Here is a 17,614-nt window from a genome sequence, read left to right as displayed (position 1 = left end):
CATCACTATACTTAAACCAAAGAACAACCCAACACATCCTTCTTTGTACAGATCCATAACACTACATAGCATGCAATCCATAATAACTGAGTGCCTAATTCTTAACAAAGTCACATCTCATGTCCCCCATCTTCCCTCACAATATGGCATAAAAGCACTTAGCTCCATGAACATCTTACTAACCAACCCCACAGACATAAATCAAACAGCATCTACTCCACATGACCAACACAATATACACTTCTTACAGCAACACTGGTAGACGCTAGGACAGTCTTTGATGCCATTCCCAAACACATACTAATTAACCAAATCTGCAACACAAACATGGAAAGTATCACCAAATGCTGGCATGCTAACTACTCATCTAGTAGACATGCACATGTTACTCTCTTGGGCAAGTTATCATGAATATGAAACTTCCCTGACAGAGCTCTACAAGACTCCGTTCTTTCAATGACAAGTTTTATCCTAAACATGTATGACATTCCCACAACCCACCTGCCCACAAACATTGCCTCATATGCAAATGACATTACCATAACCACACACCACATCGCAGACAGTCAATGCACTGCAACACATATATCTCAACACATTTCAGGACTTGGTAAAGGTCAACAAGCTCATGACAACTCCAGCCATTATCATTACCACACACACCAAAAGCAGCAATCATGAGCAAAGGTAACATCATACTTAACAATGAACTTATGCCACAACACCCTCAACTAAGATCCTTGGAGTGACTGACACTGGAGTTGCCTTCAAATACAAGAAAGTAGAGGGTGGTGCACTTCCAGCAACATCCAGGGCAATTACAGAGACTGATTTTGGGCAGCAAAAGGGAACACTCTCCCTTCTCGACAAACAATATATCATATCAGTGATGCCCTATGCCTCCCAGACATGGGTCCCCATCCTCCCTACCAGCCACTACAGCTTACAGACCATGCAGAACAATGCTCTGTGCATCACCACTGGGTGCACCAATACCACTCTAACAGTTCACTTACACTCTGAAACTAAAGTTCTCTCTGTCAGCGAATATCCTGGCAAGCGAGGCTCAAAATTCTATGTGTCAGCCTATGCTAAAACACAACACAACTAGGCACTAAAATCAAACATCACACAACTATTGCCATGTCCACTTCAGCAATATTCCAACATTAGCAATGAAGAAACACCTGCATACTCATTTCACCCACAGGGCTATACAACACCTCAATCAATACACTATACTACAAGCCCCCCTCCTGATGGCCACCCTTTACAGTTATCTTTAACTAGAAAGATGACTGAATTATTTTAACTAAGTTTAGATCAGGACATCATCCAGCCTTCCTCAGATACCAGCTTAGATGGGCTGGGTGGGATCACAGATGACACATGCCCTGCTTGCAGGGTAAGCCCATACAATATACCACATGTAGTAGAGCACTACAAACCACAAGCCACAATAAAAGGCAGACACAACACGAATGGTGTAGGCAACCTATGGGATGACCCCTTAGGGGCAGTTGCTTACCTGCAATTGATGGGTCTGCTGAGAAAGGTGTGACCAGGGTTAAGCATTACTACCACCACCACCATCAACAACAACAACTTCTACATGGAATGGGCTGCTGAAGAGCCTTGAAAATCAATAGGCTTGGTCTTTTCCACAGACTTGCATGTTATGTGCTAGATATTGCGCAAAATACATCATGGCATGGGGCTGGGAGTGTTGGGAGGATAAGGAGGACAAATAACCTTGGTAGTGAATATGCCTGACTTTCACCAAAGGTCTATTGTGTATATTATGTAACACAACCAAAATTGAGTGAGTGAGTGGGAAATAAGTGAGAATGAATACTTAAGTGAGTATATGGTTGAATGAGTGAAATAACTGTAGAGGGAGGAAAGAGATAACTGAGTGGGAAGTGGGTAAAATGAATGGAGGGGGGAAGGGATAAGTAGGAAGGATGTGACATGGAGAATTTGAGTGGATGGTGTCAATAAGACGGGGATTAGAGGGAAGGAGGTGGAGGGGGAGAGGGGGTTGTTGGGAATGGAATGCTGTGGAGATTCAAGTGGAGAGTGGACAGAGTCAGTATGGAGAAGGGGGGGAAGGATAGAGGAAAGGAAAGGGGGGAGAAAAAGAGGGAAGGAAGGAGTGGGGTGGTAAAGTTGTACAGCAAACTTTATTATGGAGAAAGTAAGAGGAGAAATGTGTGAGAGGAAGAAAAAGTGAGCTAAGAGGGAATGAGTAAGTGGTAGAGCTTGGCTTTCACAGAAGACATCAAGGAATATACAAAGAAAGGTAGGAAATAGGATGACAAGTGGGTGCTACTGTAAGGTATGGACTGGTGAGAAGTTGGGGAGAGAAGAGGTGCTGACGAATGGGGAGGTGAGGAGGAGGGGAGGAAGGAGAGGAGGGAAAAAGTGAGGGTATAAAACAGGAAAAAGATGAAAAGATGTACAAGAGGATGAAATGACGAAAGCTAGGTATTAAAAGAGTAAATGGATGCAAGGATAGGGGGATGAAAAGAGGAGGGGAGTACAAAGGAAGGCAAAAAGTATCAGACTTGATGGTCCTTTCGGGGCTGTTTGTTGCAATGACTATGGGGTTTACTTTCATGAGCTGAAGATAAATGGAGCAAAGCAAAAAAAAGTTCCCCTTGACCACCAAACCCTACAGCCAAAACCAGCAGGGAAAAAGTAAGATGGACCACCATACAGCATGGAAATCCTGCTTGGAAATTTCATAGGAAACACTATTATACAGTATATATATAATATATGTACGTATATATGTATATAAATTATCTATATATATCTATTTATCTATCTATCTATCTATATATATTCCATCCATCCATCCATCATCTAATCCTACATTGTTCCATGAGGAGCGTAGGAGCCCAGGGCTACGCAGTTGGTCTCGACAATTAAGATGAGAGTGACCAGCCTCTCTCATCCCGGAGTGGCATTACATGAGCAATCAACCCCAACCACCCCTTGGATATAAACCTTCACCAGCTCAATCCGACTGGAGCGCAATAATTACCCACTAAACCACCAGGTGCCAAAATTTAGCTATATGGTTACCACCCAGCGTAGTAAATGGTTTCCTGGTGTACAGGAAACCATTTGGCTTGTCACTCAGTGTAGAGTCACCCACAGGCAGAAGGAAAAGGAAAGAATGAAGGAAGTTATTACGCTCCAGTCGGATTGAGCCGGTGAAGGTTTATATCCAAGGGATGGTTGTGGTTGATTGCTCATGTAATGCCACTCAGGGATGAGTGAGGCTGGTCACTCTCATCTTAAATGTCAAGACCAACTGCCTAGCCCCGGGCTCCTACGCTCCTCAAGGGGCAATGTAGGATTGGATGATTGATGGATGGATGGAATATATATACTGTATATATATATATATATATATATATATATATATATATATATACAGGTAAGCCCTTAATTCACGCGAGGGTTAGGTTCCCAGACCCTTTGCGTATATGGTAAATTCGCGTATATGTTCTGCCCTTGTGTGCACATAATTACGCATGTCTATAAGTATATTACATCTGAATAATACTGTTTATGCACTACATACACCTTATAAACTAGCATAAAGTATTAAAAACAAAAATGTAACAAATTTAAAACTGAAACCTGACAAGCACAGGCGTAGGTGGAGACACTTCGGCAGTCTGGTGCACTAGCCCTCACTGCCTCCCGTATGCTACATTCTGCCTTCTTTATTGTATGAACAGTTGACTCATTCACCCCAAACATGCGGTTACAAAACAATTCACAGGCGTAGGTGGAGACACTTCAGTAGTCTGGTGCACTAGCCCTCACTGTCTCCCGTATGCTACGTTCTCCTTCTTTATTGTATGAACAGTTGACTCATTCACCCCAAACATATGGTTCCAAGACAATTCACAGGCGTAGGTGGAGACACTTTAGCACAGTCTGGTGCACTAGCCCTCACTGTCTCCCGTATGCTACGTTCTCCTTCTTTATTGTATGAACAGTTGACTCACCCCAAACATACGGTTCTGAGACACTTCACCATCAAGTCAATTCACCGTCAAAACATGGACAATTCCCCGTCATTCTATTAATATACTTATTATTGATTAATTAATACTTTAATAACTAATTTTCAGGGGGATTTTATAACTCATATAAGTAAAAAACTAGTGTACTGGACTTGCTAAATAAACTGGTATGTAAATAAATGACGGGGAATCGTCCTGACAGAGAATTGTCGCCGACATTCCTCCCTGAAGTTTGTCCAACACTTTAACTTTCTCTGTCAGCAACATCACTTTACAAGTCAGTTTTGGTGTGTTACCACATGCATCACTAGCACTACACTTATGCCCCATGTTGACAGACAAGGCAAGCAATTACTGGAAGGCAGAAAAATAAGCCACAAATAACGATTTGCAAGTCATGCATGGTTCGACCATTCGGCTCCCACACACACATACACACACACACATACATATATGTGTGCACACAGGCAGCAGGTAGGCATTTTTTATACTTTATCTATTTCTCTTGTATATTGAAATTACTTATTTGAATACTATAATTTTGTTTTAATTATTGTACGAAAACTTCGTGGATAACCGAAATCGCGTGAAAAAAGTTCGTGTGAATTAAGGGATAACCTGTATATATAAAAGCCACTGAACATGACATCATTCATATGTCAAACTGTTATATCATGAGTTACAATAAAATGTTCACAAAGGGAATCATCAATTGTTTCCATTTCAGTCTAATAATCCCTATTGGTTAACCTTTATCTGACAGTTTTGAAACACTCAGCATGAGTAGCACAATGCACAAAAGAAAACTACCACGTAATTGTAAAAGTATATATCTAATGAGATTCCTACTTTTCTTAAGATATGCGAAAATTTTTAACATATAATATGATAGTGGAAAGGTCAGTCATCCATATAGATACAACCAATTACAGTAACTACAATCAAACACCTGGCCTGACCTTAGATGATGGTAATATGACAGGGTCAGTCATAAGATGTGACATGATTGGGTCAAGGAACTCCTCTGGTGCATCTGCTGCAATATCTTCCTCGTCTGCCCTGGCCCGGTCTGCCACCTCTACTTTCAATCCCACAGCCTCCACTTCATCTGCCAGTGCACCCCGACTTATTCGACCTGTGGGGCAGGTACAAGTGTCAATTGGTACCGGGGCAATGACAATACTTATTCTTTGCAGAGCGTACAGTACTATGGATATGGAATTACATGACTGTACATTCTTGGATGTCTTGAATGACAGAGCAATCAAATCAGGAGTGAAGACTGTAGTGAAGACAATAGTTCAAACCCATAAAGATGATGAATGTTTTTCTATAATATAAAATGCTGCCACAACAGATCAGTCTCCTACCTTTAAGGATATATCATTCTGGATCATCCACAGGAAATGAGTAAAAACCAAGAGGAGGCTGTTGTTGCTGCTCAACCTTAAATCATCTAACCAAGTATACCCACTAACCACAGGTAAGTAACTGCTCCTATGGGGCTGATCCATAGGTTCCCTATACTATATATGTTGTGTCTGCATTTTAATGTGGTATGTGCTTTGCAGTGTTCCAATATGTGTGTTATGCCGCATAGGTCTATTCTACAAGCTGGGCATATATCATCTGTGATTCTGCCCAACCCAAGTCTAAGCTGGTAGCTGGGGAGGGTTGGGCGTATCCTGATCTAAGCCTAGCCAGATGAATTCAATAATATCTACTTAAAGATGCTTCCAAAGGGTGGATGCCAAGAGGAAGAGATTGTAATACATTATTCTGATTGAGGTGCTGTATTGCCCTGCATGTGAAGTGAGTGTGTAGGCATTTCTTCATTGATTTTTGGACCACAAAATTGATCATTCACATGAGCTAAAACCATGGGGTATAAGTTTCATGTTTTGGCAACAACTTGTGGATGTTTGAGCACTGTCAGGCCATTATTTGCTATTTTTTAATCAATATTTTTTCATGCAAAGAATGTAATTAAATATAATACCCCACCATAAACAAGCTTCAACTTACATACACAAACACTATGTGCAATTTATAGGAATTACTGGGATTCTGCTCTTGACTTTTCTGTGACACAAGAAACCCTGATTTGCAAGACTAGATATGATGACAGGTATATGTCAAAGGCCACTGACAGAGAAATCTTTGGATATCATCTAGACCATAAAGGACATGGCCAGTACAAGAGTAATCATCTCAAAGCTACGAAAGACGAGAAGGAAGCTGTCAGACCCAGACTTTGCACCTGCAACACATTAAATGGTAGCTTGGGTAGAGGTACAGTATATACAGTAATCCCTCCACTATCTGATGTAATAGAGCCAAAGGCATGTCTGGAAAGTGGGTCTGTCCGGATAGTGGGCCCTGGCCTCCTGGACTGGTACTTATGGACCCTAACCCAGCCTAACACAGAAAACCACCTACATAACTCCACTGGACATGCATAGTACCTATTTAAGACCCTATTCACACAAATAGGGGACGGAAAGTATGAAATAAATGAAAAGGAACCACAGAATGAGGAATATGAAGTGAGCATGGAAAATATCTAGCAGTGTACAGGGTACTTACAACACGTCCGTGGCCGTTCGTTGCGAAGGTTAACCTGCCTCCTCTAAGGCTCCGGCAGTGGTGAAAATGCTCTTGTAGCATGTACAGTAATCCAGTGTTGTGCTGCACTTAAGCCTTTGCACTGTGAGTTATAACTGTTTAGCACTGCACATTCTGTTCTTGACTGAACCATGCCAGTTTCAACTGCCAGTTTACACTATGTACTTAATTTTTGCACTCTGAATTCTAATTTCATAACACCGCACAACACTGTAAATTCCCATGTGGTCTAGTGTTGAGGTATTGCAGTCTATTCACTGTTTATTCACAAAAACGAGTACGTGCAACATCCATTGAATGAGCGTCTAGTCAGGACGGTAGTTAGGTGGTAACCGGGGAGGGATGGGGGAAGGCGGGAAGCAAGCACCGAGTGTAAACACAGCTGTTCGGTGCTGTGCGCCAATTTCAAAGTACGGTTGAAAATAAAGTCAGATTTTTTTTTTTTTACGTTTTTTGGCCGTTTTTGGGTTCCAAAGGCCCGGGCCCAAAATGTCCGCTAAGTGGGGAGTCCGGACAGTATATGGAGGCTAAGGCAGTGATTCAACATAAAAATAAAACCTAGTCTATGAATATTATAATGCTTTTGTTGATTTCAAGAAGGCTTTTGACAGAGTCCCTAGGGAGGTAGTAAGTGGCCATTGAGAAAGTCTGGGATTGAGGAGTAGTTGGTTAGAGTGAATATGGCTATGCATGTGGATGCTCACACCCAAAAGAGAGTGAATGGAGATTTGAGTGATGAGTATTCCGTGAATGTTGGCGTGCATCAGGGGTCAGTCTTGAGCTGCTTATTGTTTGTCACAGTGCTTGAAGCTCTCCCACATGACTTAAGAAATGGATTCCCATGGGAGATGTTGCATACCGATAACTTGGTACTGACTGCAGAGAATGAACGGAAGGTGGAGGAAAGATTTAGGAAGTGGAAAGACGGAATGGGGCATAAGGGTTTGAGAGTAAATGCGAATAAAACAAATGTGATGATACCTACGGCTGGTGGTGGTACTGTCATTGCTGACAGATAGTAACCAGGTGTGGTTTGCCATAAGGGTATAGGATGTAACTCCATCCTGTACAGTATTTGTGATAAGTGGGTGCATAATAGATGTACATGCAGTGATATTAGACGCACACTGTGAGACAGCTGATTTTGTGTGTGCAGTGTGTCGGGGAGAGCATGTAGAGACTGTCAGGCATGAAAGGATTGGCCTAACTGGTGAGTCTCAAGTATGTGGATGAGTTGTTGTTTGGTGGACATATTATGTGCTGGAGATGGGTCTGAAAATAGCCCTGTGGCTAAGGTAAGGGGTGATTGGAGGAAGCCCAGGGGGCTGTTGCCTCTCCTAACACTGAGAGGGCTCTCCCTCTGTGCTAAGAGATTTTTGAATGTGGCATGCAGCAGAAGTGTAATGCTGTTTGATGGTGTGACCTAGGCAGTAAAGGAGGAGGATATTCATAGGCTCAAACATACATAAATGACAATGATTAGGTGAATGTGTACTATGTCCTCGAATGTGAGGCTTGGGGGGGCTAGGCTAACGAATGAAGAGCTGAGAAGAAGAATGGGACAGGTGTGTATTGGTGCTGACATGGGGAAAAGATAAATTGAGACGGTCTGGGCATGCTGAGAGGATAGATGATGACAGCTGAGTGCAAAAAAGAAGTGTGAATGTCGGGAGTAGAGTTGTGAGAGGCAGAACGAAAAAGACCTGGGACATGGTTGAAGAGTGTGACTTCTGGGATAGGGGCTGAATAGGGAGACTGGGAGAGATCATGCAGCATGGAGAATCGCCATTAGGTGACCAAGGCTGACGTATGCAAGCATGTTGAAGCCTTTATAAACTATAAATGAATAATGCCCAACAGTGAGGTTTTATAATGAATAAAAGACCAAGAATTCTGTAACTCATTACTCATTCTTGTATATAATCTGAGTCACAGTCAGTGCAGGTACAAGGAAATTATGTATAAGAAAACTAAACAGACTCTGATTCTCATTTTCTTCTAACTTAGGTCTTTGTATACCATTTTAAACTCTTATTCTGTTACTATTTGTGGATCAATTTTAATTCTGTTAGTACCATATTAAGGCTCTTGAAATCTTTCACCTATGGCAACTGCCAATATCCATCAGTTTAATATTTTTTGGATCACTAAGACATGCAAATTTGACACTAAAATTCTGTTTAATTATAACAGTTCAGTATGCATTATATTTACACTAAGACAATTTTGTTATTTGCCATTTTTGTTGGTTGCAGACTTTGGCTACGTAAAAATCCCTCCAATAAGGCCATCTTTAGGACTTCTACTAATGTATCCACACTGAACCCATGTTGTAATGTCCTCATTTAATGTTAGGGTTTTAGGTAATCCAACCCATCATTCCATCAGGGACATCTGTACGTGCACAGGCAGTTGTATTCACATATGCTCCATCACAATATCAAGCTGCCATAGAAAAAGCAGAGTTCTGAGAAAATGTACTGTAGAAGAATATTCGGAAGATGCAGAAGTATGTGTGGATGATGAAATGAGATCTGTGCTTGATACTGAGTGCCTAGGAGACTGGGAAGTGGCATTTTCAACTGCTATACGACAGTGTCAGTGCTAAGGTCCAAAAGGGATCGGTGAACTGAGACAGAGAAAGACAGTAGGAAGTCACTGTTATAAAGAGACAAGAAATGCTGAAATGAGTGTAGCATCAGAGAAAAGTAGAGAAGCAAATGGATAGATATGACATGGAAAAGACAGAGGGCATTTACACAAAAAATATATGCAGTATGAAGGTTGGTGTGAGTGGGGTTAGGACAATGAAAGGAGCAACATAAAGGAATGAGAGGTGAAATGAGCTGTGAGCAAAAAAGAAAGCAAGTAGTGGCTGGATGGAAATTACCAGGAGTAAGGAAGTGGCAAGACCAAAGAGAGAGCTGTATGTTAAGAAGAGGGAAGAAGCAAGGAGACTATAAAAAATAAAAAAAATTTAAAAAAAAGTGGAAGCCTCAGTGTAAAATGGAGGGAATACAAGAAAATGTTTCTAGACAGAGTGATAAGGGATTCAGTAGAGGCATGAAGGCTCAAAATGGCAGAATGATGATGGACAAAAAAGAACATGATCAGATGGTGAGAGCAGTTTAATCAGCTGTTCAAAACATAGAACGGTGCTAGTTAAAGTGGTTGGGGAATGGGGGAGAAAAAAAAAAAAAAAAAAAAAAAAAAAAGATGGAAGGGTTCAATATAATGGAAGTGTCCGAGGTACTGAAGAAAGTCAAAATAGGGAATGCACCAGGAAATTAAGGAATAGGGGGCAAAATGTTGAAATATGTATGAGAGAGAGAGTGACTGAATAGATCTGGAAATGTGCAGCTTTGCAACAGAATGGCAATACAGAATGAAATGCGAGGGTAAAAGAGATCGTTTCAGGAGAAGAATATCTGGTGAATTTGGCATGATTCTGAAGGGTAGGATGGTTAGTCTGTGGATGGAGAAGACCATGTGAGAGGCTGTGCTGCTGTTGACACTCATATTGGAATGAAATTTGAGCAGGGAATGAGGGAGAACTTGTAAGGTTGCAGGCCACAGAAATTACCTTTAACAGAATAGTTGTATGCATTAGCAGGAAGAATTAAATAATTACATGAAATTTACAAGAACTTTACATACATACATAAATCATCTAATCCTGTGTTGCCCCATGAGGAGCGTAGGATCCTGGGGCTAGGCAAATTGATGCTGACATTTAAGATGAGAGTGACCAGCCTCACTCATCCCTGAGTGGCATTGCATGAGCAATATGCCCCAACCACACTTGGATATAAACCTCCACAGACTCAATCCGACTGAGGCAACCTAATTACCCACTAAACCACCAGGCACCATAAGTTCATTATTTGGTTAACACCTGGCACAGTAAATGGTTTCCTAGTGTACTGGAAACTGTCTGGCTTGTCATTCAGTGCAGAGTCATCCACAGTCAGATGGAAGAGGAAAGAATGAAGGAAAGAAGGACAGAATTGGAAGAATGGAAAGAAGGAGGAAAGAGAGGAAAGGGCAGTCACCCAAGAGCAGCTCTACATGGAATAAAAAGCTACAGAAATGAGGAATGACTGCTGAACTGACAAAATACTTGAAAATGGTATAGATACAGTATATTCGAGTCATCTATATAGACTGAATACTACAGAAAATCATGTACAGTAAGATAGCTGGTATTTCTGCATCAAAAGCTTTGTGTAAGAAAAGAATGGAAAAGTACAATGGTAAGAAACACGATGAAGAAAGTGACAGAGTAAGACAAGCATAGACCGACAGAGAAGCCTGGATGTAGTTCTGCCATGGCTAACCCTTATCAGGAAGTTAGTGTTGCTACTGTTATTGTTGTTGTTGATGATAACTATGACAATGATATTATTATAAGCATGAAATTGGGAACGTACATGCAGCCCTGTACAGGAAGATAAAGCCACTGGCTAAGACAGAAGGGGGTAACTTGTTTCTTAACAGTTTCTTGAAACTTCTCTGAAGACTTAAAAAAAAAAAAAAAAAAAAAAAAAAGATAAGGTCAAAGTATAATCAATAATAACTAGGGCCAACAGCAATCTTGCTTCATTAATGCAGGACCATCAACTTGGGTAGGGCTGACTGAGCACAGGAATGGCAAGAAACATACATCACCAAAGCCATAACAAGAACAGGTAGACTCACGAAGGACACTGGCAGCCTGTGAGAAGAGTGTGGGTGTGTATGAACGGCCATCAGCTGCAACAGCAGAGCAGAAGGTAGGATCAGACTGGAGGTGTGTGTAGATGGTGCAGATGTCCGAAACTGTATCACCAGGACGGAACTCATACTTCACCATGTCTTTCACCTGAGGGAAAAATGGAGGTTACAGTACTGTACGTATTTACCTAGCTGTAACATCCAATAGATGATTGCAGTTGAGCTCATGTTGTCCTGTTTCCATACCTATGTTTAACCCCTTAACCGCGGGGCGTCACTTTCATGACGCTTGGGAGCAAGGGATCATACCGCGGGGCGTCGCTTTTGTGATTCTGTGTTATTTTGAATTCACCCGGGCTTCCAAGTGGGGGCTTGTATCATCTATCAGTACTGCCAATGTCCAACACTAGTCAGCACTCCTAATCTCATCTGTACTCCCATCCATTGTTGACAATTTAGCCATTTCTCCCCGTTCTTGACTCCCCTCCCTACCCCCCCTCCATTACCCTATCCTCTCACCTGCCCGGCCATGCTACGCTAAGTAAATCTTCCCTGGAATTTTTCACTGATTTCATCCATTGAAATAAGCCCTATGTCCTATTCTTATACCAAATAATATATACAAGAAAGAAATAAGGTAAGTGAGAGTGCCATACACCTGGAATTGGCTAATTATCACCTGACAACACCTCACGTGCACTCGTTCGCTAATTTTCGCTGTTTTTTTCCCCTTGAAATATGCTGTATAATCTATTTTCGTAATAAATATACATGTAAGGAGGGAAGGGAGAAGCCTAAGTGATATTTACATTCACCTGGAACTACCTAATTTATAATGTATTGTCTAGATTTCCTGCCAATCATATCAGTGCTAGACAAAGCTGTTTCAAGATATAACATTGGTAGCTCTGAATATATATCTCCTAAGTAGGCCTCTAATCTATTTTCGTAATAAATATACATGTAAGGAGGGAAGGGAGAAGCCTAAGTGATATTTACATTCACCTGGAACTACCAAATTTATAATGTATTGTCTAGATTTCCTGCCAATCATATCACTGCTAGACTTAGCTGTTTCAAGAATTAATATTGGTAACTCTGAATAACCCCTAAGCAGGCCTCCACGCTGGCCCTCCGTTATCAGTTTACTCTCATCTTCCGAAGCGAGGGTACGTATGTTTCTTCTTGCTGACTTCAAGGCCTTTTTTCACCCCCATGCAAATGGCCCTGTGACCTTTACCCCCTACTAAACCTCGTGTGGAAAGAGGTGAAGGGCTGACAATTGATAAAAGAGTGACTACGATCTTTCTATTGAGTAAAACAGTGCAAGTGGAATTGTAAATAATGTGTAAATAATGTGTAAACAGCAAGTGAAAGTAATGAATGTAAATATACGTGAACAATGGAAAATAGTTTTATAAGTTATTTCAAGTGACAGTGCACAACACAGTGTAAATAAAATAGAAATGTAAATAACGTAAATAAAATAGAGAACGTAAATAGAAATGTAAATGAGTAGTATTATAAGAATACGAGTATATATACCCTAGGAGTAATGAAGTGAAAGTTTCACTCTAGCATGTCTGAATGCTATGAGTTATGAGAGTGAAGATGAAAGTGACATTCACTCTCAATGCCAGTATACGGGACGAGAAAGTGAATGCTACGTATTTTACTGAAAGAAATTGAATCCCTACAGTGACAATAAACTAATACTACTGAAGGAAACTTATGGATAAAGACTGTAGATATATATAAGTGTTATATAGTAATAGAAATATAAAGTGTGAGGGGTTTTATGAATAATAAATGACAGAGTACCAACAGCGAACTAGTGCCAGTGCGACGATCAGACGCGCTCGTAATTTCCATTGCTTTCACAGTGTTTTTTTTTTTAGTATGGATCCCAAACTACTTGAAAATTGTAGAATAGTGTTTATAGTGTTTGTATCTGGCTGTGGTAATCATATTACGGGTTGTCGGGAAGTGTAAAGTGGAGACTTTGTTACCCTACTTCAGAGGTCTCCACAAGTCCTACGGTAACCGACGAAGGCTCAACAATCATTCCAGGAGAAAGCTGAAGGTATGTGCCATAAGCATATGTAATTTTATTATTCTAGGACTAATAACTGATTTTTGGCAAATATTTTTTGAGAGTCTGTCGGAGCCCAAATAACCCCGCGGCACACGCAAGTCACTGGTAAACAAGCCCGCGGTGTAGGGGTTAAACAATCTCTTTTTGAACACAGCGATGCCAAAATCAATTAACCCCTACACCGCGGGCTTGTTTACCAGTGACTTGCGTGTGCCGCGGGGTTATTTGGGCTCCGACAGACTCTCAAAAAATATTTGCCAAAAATCAGTTATTAGTCCTAGAATAATAAAATTAAATATGCTTATGGCACATACCTTCAGCTTTCTCCTGGAATGATTGTTGAGCCTTCGTCGGTTACCGTAGGACTTGTGGAGACCTCTGAAGTAGGGTAACGAAGTCTCCACTTTACACTTCCCGACAACCCGTAATATGATTACCACAGCCAGATACAAACACTATAAACACTATTCTACAATTTTCAAGTAGTTTGGGATCCATACTCAAAAAAAAAAAAACACTGTGAAAGCAATGGAAATTACGAGCGCATCTGATCGTCGCACTGGCACTAGTTCGCTTTTGTTACTCTGTCATTTATTATTCATAAAACCCCTCACACTTTATATTTCTATTACTATATAACACTTATATATATCTACAGTCTTTATCCATAAGTTTCCTTCAGTAGTATAAGTTTATTGTCACTGTAGGGATTCAATTTCTTTCAGTAAAATACGTAGCATTCACTTTCTCGTCCTGTATACTGGCATTGAGAGTGAATGTCATTTTCATCTTCACTCTCATAACTCATAGCATTCAGACATGCTAGAGTGAAACTTTCACTTTCATTACTCCTAGGGTACTGAACAGTACAGAGCCCTCAAGAACAATTTCTTGAGAGTTACTGATGTAACATGCGGCTGGACAAGAGGACCACCAAGACATAAAGTAACTTGGTGGTGGGATGAGGGTGTAGAAGCTGCAATTAAGGAGAAAAGAAGGCTTTTCTGGGAATGGAAGAAGGGTGGTAGCAAAGAGGAATATTTGGCTGCCAAGCGTAGGGCTAGGAGAGGGGTATACAGGGCAAAGTCTGAGTCACAGAGACAATTACTTGATAACCTAAATCATGGGGAAAGGAAAAATATATTTAGGGTGGGAGGTCAGGTGAAGAGGGATAATCGGGATATCATAGGTGAGCAGTGTGTGAAGAATGATGAAGGAAGGGTAGTGGTGAACAGTGAGGATATTAAAGATGCATGGAGAGAGCATTATAACCGGTTGTTGAATGAGGAGTTTGACTGGGACAGGGAAGGTTTGGAGCCAGCAGATCCAGTGTCTGGCCCTTGGCCTTTGATTGATACTGCTACTGTGAGTGAGGCAATAGGCAGGATGAGGGTGGGGAAGGCAGCAGGTGTGTCTGGGTTGACTGCCGAAATGTTTAAGGCCTCAGGCGATATAGGGGTAAGTTTAGTCACTGACCTGATAAATAGGATTATTTATGAGTGTGTTGTCCCAGATGACTGGCTGAAGAGTGTAATTGTAAATGTGTATAAAGGGAAGGATGATGCCCTGGAAAGAGGAAATTATAGAGGTATAAAGCTTTTAGATCAGATAATGAAGGTAATGGAGAGAGTTTTAGAAGGTATGATTAGAGAAAGAGTGAATATTGATGAGATTCAGTTTGGGTTTATGCCAGGTAGGGGGACCACTGATGCCATATTCATTGTTCGACAGCTTCAGGAAAAATATATTGGTAGGAGAAGGGATCTTTATTTTGTTTTTGTTGATTTGGAAAAGGCCTTTGACAGAGTCCCTAGAGAGGTGGTGAAGTGGGCAATGAGAAAGCTTGGCTTGGAGGAGTGGCTGGTTAGGGTGGTTATGGCCATGTATGTGGGTGCTCACACCCAGGTGAGAGTGAATGGAGATTTGAGTGATGAGTTTTCCGTGAATGTTGGTGTGCATCAGGGGTCAGTCTTGAGTCCCATGTTGTTTATCATGGTACTTGAAGCCCTTTCACGTGACTTTAGAAACGGACTCCCATGGGAGTTGTTGTATGCTGATGATTTGGTGTTGATTGCAGAGAATGAAAGGGAGGCGGAGGAAAGGTTTAGGAAGTGGAGATGGTATGGGGCAAAAGGGTTTAAGGGTAAATGCAGATAAAACAAAAGTGATGATATCTAGGGTTGGTGGCGGTACTGTCAAAGACGAGGGAGAGTGGCCATGTGCAGTTTGCCACAAGGGCGTGGGAAGTAATTCCATCTTGTGCGGTGTGTGTGATAAATGGGTGCACAAGAGATGTAGTGGTATCAGAGGTAGACTGCGAGATAATGCTGATTTTATGTGTACGGCGTGCCGGGGTGAGCAGGTGGAGATCGTCAGACGTGAAAGGATTGAACTTGCTGGTGAATCTCTTGAGTGTGTGGAAGAGTTTTGTTATTTAGGAGACATGTTGTGTGCTGGAGGTGGGGCTGGAGCTAGCTCTGTGGCTAGGGTGAGAAGTGGTTGCAAGAAGTTCAGGGAGCTCTTGCCTCTCCTGACATTGAGGGGGCTCTCCCTACGTGCTAAGGGGTCTTTGTATGCAGCGTGTGTTAGGAGTGTAATGCTGTATGGCAGTGAGTCCTGGGCAGTGAAGGAGGAAGACATTCGCCGGCTCAGACGTACAGAAATGACAATGATTAGGTGGATGTGCAGTGCGTCCCTGCGTCCAAGGCCTGGAGGGGCTGGGTTTACAATGGAAGAGTTGAGAGGTAGGATGGGACTGGAGTGTATTGGTGTTGTGATGAGGAGAGGTAGATTGAGGTGGTTTGGACATGTGGAGAGGATGGGGGATGATAATTGGGTCAGGAAGGTGAGAAGTGTTAATATTGGGGGTGGCGTTATGAGGGGTAGACCGAGAAAGATATGGGACGAGGTCATTAAGTGTGACCTTAGGGTTAAGGGACTGAACAGGGAGGCTGCAATGGATCGTGCAGCGTGGACAGCCGCCATTAGGTGACCAAGGCCGACACATGCAAGCATGTTGGAGCCTTTTAAAAACGAAAACGAAAACGAATTTACATTTCTATTTACGTTCTCTATTTTATTTACGTTATTTACATTTCTATTTTATTTACACTGTGTTGTGCACTGTCACTTGAAATAACTTATAAAACTATTTTCCATTGTTCACGTATATTTACATTCATTACTTTCACTTGCTGTTTACACATTATTTACACATTATTTACAATTCCACTTGCACTGCTTTACTCAATAGAAAGATCGTAGTCACTCTTTTATCAATTGTCAGCCCTCTACCTCTTTCCACACGAGGTTTAGTAGGGGGTAAAGGTCACAGGGCCATTTGCATGGGGGTGAAAAAAGGCCTTGAAGTCAGCAAGAAGAAACATACGTACTCTCCCTTCGGAAGATGAGAGTGAACTGATAACGGAGGACCAGCGTGGAGGCCTGCTAGGGGTTATTCAGAGTTACCAATATTACTTCTTGAAACAGCTAAGTCTAGCACTGATATGATTGGCAGGAAATCTAGACAATACATTATAAATTTGGTAGTTCCAGGTGAATGTAAATACAGTAGAACCTCTTTGGTCCGGACCCCTTTAATCCGGATTTCTGTTAATTCGGACAAAATTTAAAAATAGTAAGCTCCAAAAATATGTTGAAAGTAATTCTAAAGTCATTTTCAGTATCAGCGCGGAAAGCGATTGTCATTCGTTTAGTCTCGGATCACGCTAGGTTGCAACATGGGCGCCTGTTTAAACACACACTAGCATTCGTTCCATCAACTAGTTCACCAACCATTTATATTTTTACGCTGTATTTCAAAAGTTAATCATCTTTACCATGCCCCTTAATGCAAGTGTAGCTTCTGCAATGAATAAAGGTGTTAAAAGGAGGAGTTTGCTTACACAAAAATGGGTCAGAATATTCTGCAGTGTTTAATGATTACTGTAGGTTATTTTTTGTACTTAAATGTGCTTTACTTGTACATCAAACATTAGCTTCTTGCCCAGATGGGCGGTATCAATATGCCAAAGATGACAATGTATTTTTTGCCTACATAAGTTTTATTTTTATTCCAAATATTACAGTTAATTAATTAATTTATTTTTTTGCCTACACGGGCCTTAGTCACTTA

The 17,614-nt window shown here is 41.3% G+C and overlaps 1 protein-coding gene across 1 annotated transcript in view; it reads right to left on the bottom strand.

Annotated features, from left to right (window-relative positions):
• Nucleotides 1-17,614, bottom strand: part of Ube4A (Ubiquitination factor E4A) — a 200,247-nt gene that overhangs the window by 7,289 nt on the left and 175,344 nt on the right. The window contains exons 12-13 of the mRNA XM_080280834.1: nucleotides 11,370-11,532; nucleotides 5,006-5,181 (exon numbers count right to left, since the gene is read on the bottom strand). Of these exons, the coding sequence (XP_080136960.1) occupies nucleotides 5,006-5,181; nucleotides 11,370-11,532 (339 nt within the window). The remainder of the gene's footprint in view (nucleotides 1-5,005; nucleotides 5,182-11,369; nucleotides 11,533-17,614) is intronic.

The sequence above is a fragment of the Coenobita brevimanus genome, chromosome 86 (assembly GCF_032717465.1).
Source record: "Coenobita brevimanus isolate Jiangsu-jjx chromosome 86, ASM3271746v2, whole genome shotgun sequence".
Taxonomy (NCBI): domain Eukaryota; kingdom Metazoa; phylum Arthropoda; class Malacostraca; order Decapoda; family Coenobitidae; genus Coenobita; species Coenobita brevimanus.
The sequence above is the reverse complement of the archived record's forward strand: the minus strand, read 5'-3'. Positions and strand labels throughout refer to the sequence as shown.